The sequence below is a fragment of the Lygodium microphyllum genome, chromosome 23 (assembly GCF_053477565.2).
Source record: "Lygodium microphyllum isolate KBCC chromosome 23, Lygodium_microphyllum_v1.1.10, whole genome shotgun sequence".
NCBI lineage: Eukaryota > Viridiplantae > Streptophyta > Polypodiopsida > Schizaeales > Lygodiaceae > Lygodium > Lygodium microphyllum.
This window is the reverse complement of record NC_141157.1, coordinates 44,274,146-44,278,433: the sequence shown is the minus strand read 5'-3', so window position 1 is coordinate 44,278,433 and position 4,288 is coordinate 44,274,146. Positions and strand designations below refer to the sequence as shown.

The 4,288-nt window shown below is 42.9% G+C and overlaps 1 protein-coding gene across 2 annotated transcripts; it reads left to right on the top strand.

Annotated features, from left to right (window-relative positions):
* The first annotated feature begins 209 nt into the window (after positions 1-209).
* On the top strand, positions 210-2,582 carry LOC148016118 (chitinase-like protein 1). Of its 2 annotated transcripts, none has more exons than XM_087664614.1 (3): positions 210-350; positions 981-1,334; positions 1,824-2,582. In XM_087664614.1, exons 2-3 carry the CDS (start codon positions 998-1,000, stop codon positions 2,378-2,380), a joined length of 894 nt encoding a protein of 297 aa, XP_087520740.1. In that variant the 5' UTR covers positions 210-350; positions 981-997; the 3' UTR covers positions 2,381-2,582. The 2 variants fall into 2 exon arrangements, with proteins under 2 accessions (XP_087520740.1, XP_087520739.1); XM_087664613.1 differs by lacking the exon at positions 210-350 and adding an exon at positions 369-521.
* Positions 2,583-4,288: the final 1,706 nt, after the last annotated feature.

Genomic DNA, 4,288 nt, shown 5'->3' with positions numbered 1-4,288 from the left:
ATGCGAGCTGCTCGACTGTGAGACCACGCAGGTTGACATGTAAGAGTGGGAGGCCAGCATGGTGGCGCAGAGAGAGAGAGAGAGAGAGAGAGAGGTTTAAGCTAGAGTTACGTAAGCTCTTTCTAATTATATGACCAGCAATAAATAATTGATCAGTTATAGTTATCTAAACTCTTGTGACTAGTAATAAGAGTTTATGTAATAATAGAAGAAGGAATGGTTAGAGGAGGGGGGTGTCGGGGCAATATGGTAGAGAGTACCTTTCATCTCGAGTGGAGGACCCTCTCCTTCATCCCTTGCGTCTCACTCTTGCACCCACACAGATCTGAGACAAGGGAAGCTGAATGCAGGTATGTATGCCATCATCTCTCCCACCCATTTGCTTCTCCATACTTAAAACCAGTAGGGCTGCACCTCCTCCATCGCAGCTGTGCAGTGCTTTCAGGATTTCTGCTTAAGTCTGCTTGGGTTGCACCTTCTCCATCCAGCTGTGCAGTGTTTTTAGGATTTCTGCACCCAAGGTATGTGATAATGCATCTGTTTCTTGGCTGCAGTAGCTGCATTTTTCAAGGTCCAGCATTCTGTGGCCTCTTCTGTGCAGCTTTCCATCTCTGTCCCTTCAGTGGATTGCCGTGAATTTGTCTTCTTTGTTTTGTTATCTGCTATAATTGTTGTGAGCTAACTGCCTGCATTTCCTAGTAATCATGGATTCTTCTTCTACAGTAGTTTCCTAGCACATGATTCTTCACTCCAGCCACAACCCTTCTCTTAGATGCATTAATGAGAATTACATGATTCATGGCATCTTCTTTTTTAGTTTTCTCACTCATGATTCTTCATCCCCCTGCCCCCCCTTCTCTTTTTCTTCGAATATGTAGAATAATTTGTCCATCCCCCCTCCTTTTCCCCTTGAACATGTAGAATGATTTGTTCAAGACTTACTTAAGTGCCTGCATTCCCTAATCTTGCAACAATGCCAGTGTTTTGGGACAGCAAAATGAAGTGCCCATGGGGCTTGCTTTTACTGATCGGTGCTTCGCTTCTCATCTACACATCTCTGCCAACGGCTACTGCCTTCAATGCTGCCTGCGAGGAGGGCAAGAAGTGTGTGTCCAACAAGACATGCGCGCAGATACTCAGCCCTGAGGATTTTGAGACTCTCTTCCCTCAAAGGAATCAGCCTGTCGCTCATGCCCCAGGTTTCTGGGACTACTCCTCCTTCATAACGGCAGCGAAAATGTTCGAGCCCTTGGGATTCTGCACCACCGGTGGTGACATGATGCAGAAAACAGAGCTGGCTGCCTTCTTCGCCCATGTTGCACATGAAACCACCTGTAAGTTGTCACACACTAAATTCTTGTTCACTTTGGAATCTTCTCTTGTATGTGTATACACATGTGAATTGTACACCCATCCAACCTGCATGTTAGTACGTAAGAGTTTGGATGACAGAAGGAAGGCTTACAAAATGACACAGGGATGTGTGATCTGAAGCAATTACGAAGGAGTCCAATATCTGAATTATTTCATTATCCTTCTTCAATGCCATGGCTGTAAACAAGTGTGATGTCTGATAACTCCTGCAAAGATTATCACTCGTGGATTTGTGAGACACTTGTGAGATTAAAAAGCTTGGGGGAGAATCAGAATGATCATCACACCTCCCAGTCTCACAAGATCATCACCACTGCATCTCGCTAGAGATTCTAGTAATTGCAAGGAACGCTGCAATCTTTAGGCTGCCTGTTGGGGCTCTTGTAACAGTCATGTGCTTTGATGGAATCATGGTCTACTTCTGTGAGCAATGAGTTCTGTTATGGCAGGTGGTTGGTCGATGGCCCAGAAAGGCCCATTTGCATGGGGCTTGTGCTACAAAGAAGAATTAAGCCCTGATAGCCTGTATTGCGAAAAGAGCTTTCTGTATCCGTGTGGCCCTGGTGTCAGCTACCATGGACGGGGGGCCTTGCCGCTCTACTATAACTACAACTATGGAGAAGCGGGCAAGTACCTGAAGCTCGATCTGCTGCATCGCCCAGACTTGGCTGCATCCAATGCCACAATCGCTTTCCAGACCGCCATTTGGAGGTGGATGACCCCCATGGAAGAGAAGCAGCCGTCCTGCCATGAAGTGATGGTTGGGAGATGGGCTCCTGGTAAGGAGGACACGTCCAACCTGCGCTACCCTGGCTTCGGGATGACCATCGACATCCTGAATGGGTTTGTGGAATGCGGGCATGGAGATGACACCAGGATGATTGACCGCATCTCCCACTATCTCACGTTCTTGAATTACCTTGGCGTTGGACAAGACAATGCTGGGCCATACACAGGATGCGGGCTGCACAAGGTTCTCAATAGCCCATTGGACAAGTGGTCCTAGGTAGGGGTTGCCTGGTATTTGCCTCCATCCTGGATTCTGAATATGTATTTTTTGTACATGCTTGGGGCTATGCTCTTTATTTTATGTAAGGTTCTGATTCTTGTCAAAGGCAAGCTAGTTGCTCCTTGATCAAACTCATTTTCCCAACGAGTATGTAACGTTGTGACTTTTTGTTTAAAGCAAACTTGCTTCTTGTTCCTTACACACACTCATCTTCAATAGCCTCCTAATTTATCAAAGTGCCAACGAATGGCCTCCGTGTTCAATTCATGCGATGGTAACTCCTTGTGCACTTATGTGGTGGTCATATTCAGGATTGCCCCCCTGCAACTACCCTTTGTAGAAAGAAATGCCTTTGTGAGTGAATATATGACGTCATTCTGAATGTGATCTTACATCGAAGAACTCATGTGCACCCTTGCCACTAATGACCTATTATGGTCACTGATTCAACTCCCCATCACCTTAATTCGCGTTGCATTAGGCCAATGTTCAACAGAAAACGAAGGTTTGATGTAAAAGTATCATTGAAGATTTGCAAAAGTTCAAAACCTTGAAACCCATAAAATCATCAGTTTAAAGAATGGAAAATATAGCAAATTCGAGCAAAAAAAAAAGGTCCATATTTCGAGTCAAGGTTTTTTTTTGTAGTTTTTTTGCAATACTTTCCTATGCATAGTTGTCGAATGTTACAATGAAGGCGGTGCCTTCTAACACCCCACAAGCTGTGATGAGGTGAATACGTGCATGATACGTTGATTCATGATGCCTTACTCAACTATTTGATTTGCTAATGCTAGGTTCTTTGTAATAGTAGACACAAAGTATATATTTAATAATATATTTTCCACATCATCTATGGTCATATGAAGACTATCATCAAACATAGCCTCTTTATCCTCAATAGGCACACATCCTATTTCTTTTAGTTGGCTAGGCACAAAGTTTCTAGATATTCAAATAGAGCTATCAAAGGTCCCGCCCATTGGGGGTCATTGGAACTAGATGATTATCATCAGTCATGCAATTTATAAACATTAAATCCTCCTACAAGCTATCTAATAACATGTGCCACATAGGCACAATGCTGCTACTCTAAGTAAGTTGCATTAATGCTACTCCTTTCCACATGTTGGACTTTACACATGTTAGGTAGTCTCTTTGCTGCTTCAATTGGACTTTCTTAGCCTTTGCATAATCGTATAATGTGCCATCATTGCCTCTTTTGGCATGATGTCCTTTCTATGTGTGTGATAAGGTTCGTAATAAAGGTATACAAGTGCTACCATTCTTAACATTCAACTATTTTTAAGGAGAAAGCATTAAGGTGCATTAAATAAATGGAAATTTTATAGTGATAGTGAAAAGAATGTATGTAGAACTCAAAACAGGCAACATAAGGCGTGGTAACTAAGTCAAATTTGTCCTAAAAGGGGATGTTTACAAAAGTATGGTAGGTATAGCCATAATAGGGGCCATATGGGATTTGATTATATAGTAGGTGGATATACTCCATTGCTATGAGGGCCCATAGGGCAGTTCTAGTGCTCCTTGGTGAAGAATGCATCACACCTTTCGATTTGAATTCTGCAATATTCCTCATGGACTCTAAATCTCCTTAAGGAGACAGATTCCTCTTCTTCATGACGCTGGCCCAAACTATCGCCTCATGGGGTACTCTTGAATAGAAGGAGTTCTCCGTGTTGGTCAAAATTTGGGCCACATCTTTGACTTTACACTCCATGACAATCTCCTTCTTGTTCTTGCTTAGCTTTTGCTAAGTCCCTTTTATTCAAATTATAGCATCTTTCCTTACAATTTGCTTAGCAAAGCACATTACCTCTATGAGCAAAAATGTAGCTTCTTCCAAGGGATTCTAGTTGTGGTAATGATTATTATAGATTATTG

Coding starts and splice junctions, on each gene's coding strand:
- LOC148016118 (XM_087664614.1), top strand. CDS start 998: ATGAAGTGCCCATGGGGCTTGCTTTTACTGATCGGTGCTTCGCTTCTC. Junction 1,335..1,823: donor TGTTGCACATGAAACCACCT/GTAAGTTGTCAC, acceptor CTGTTATGGCAG/GTGGTTGGTCGATGGCCCAG.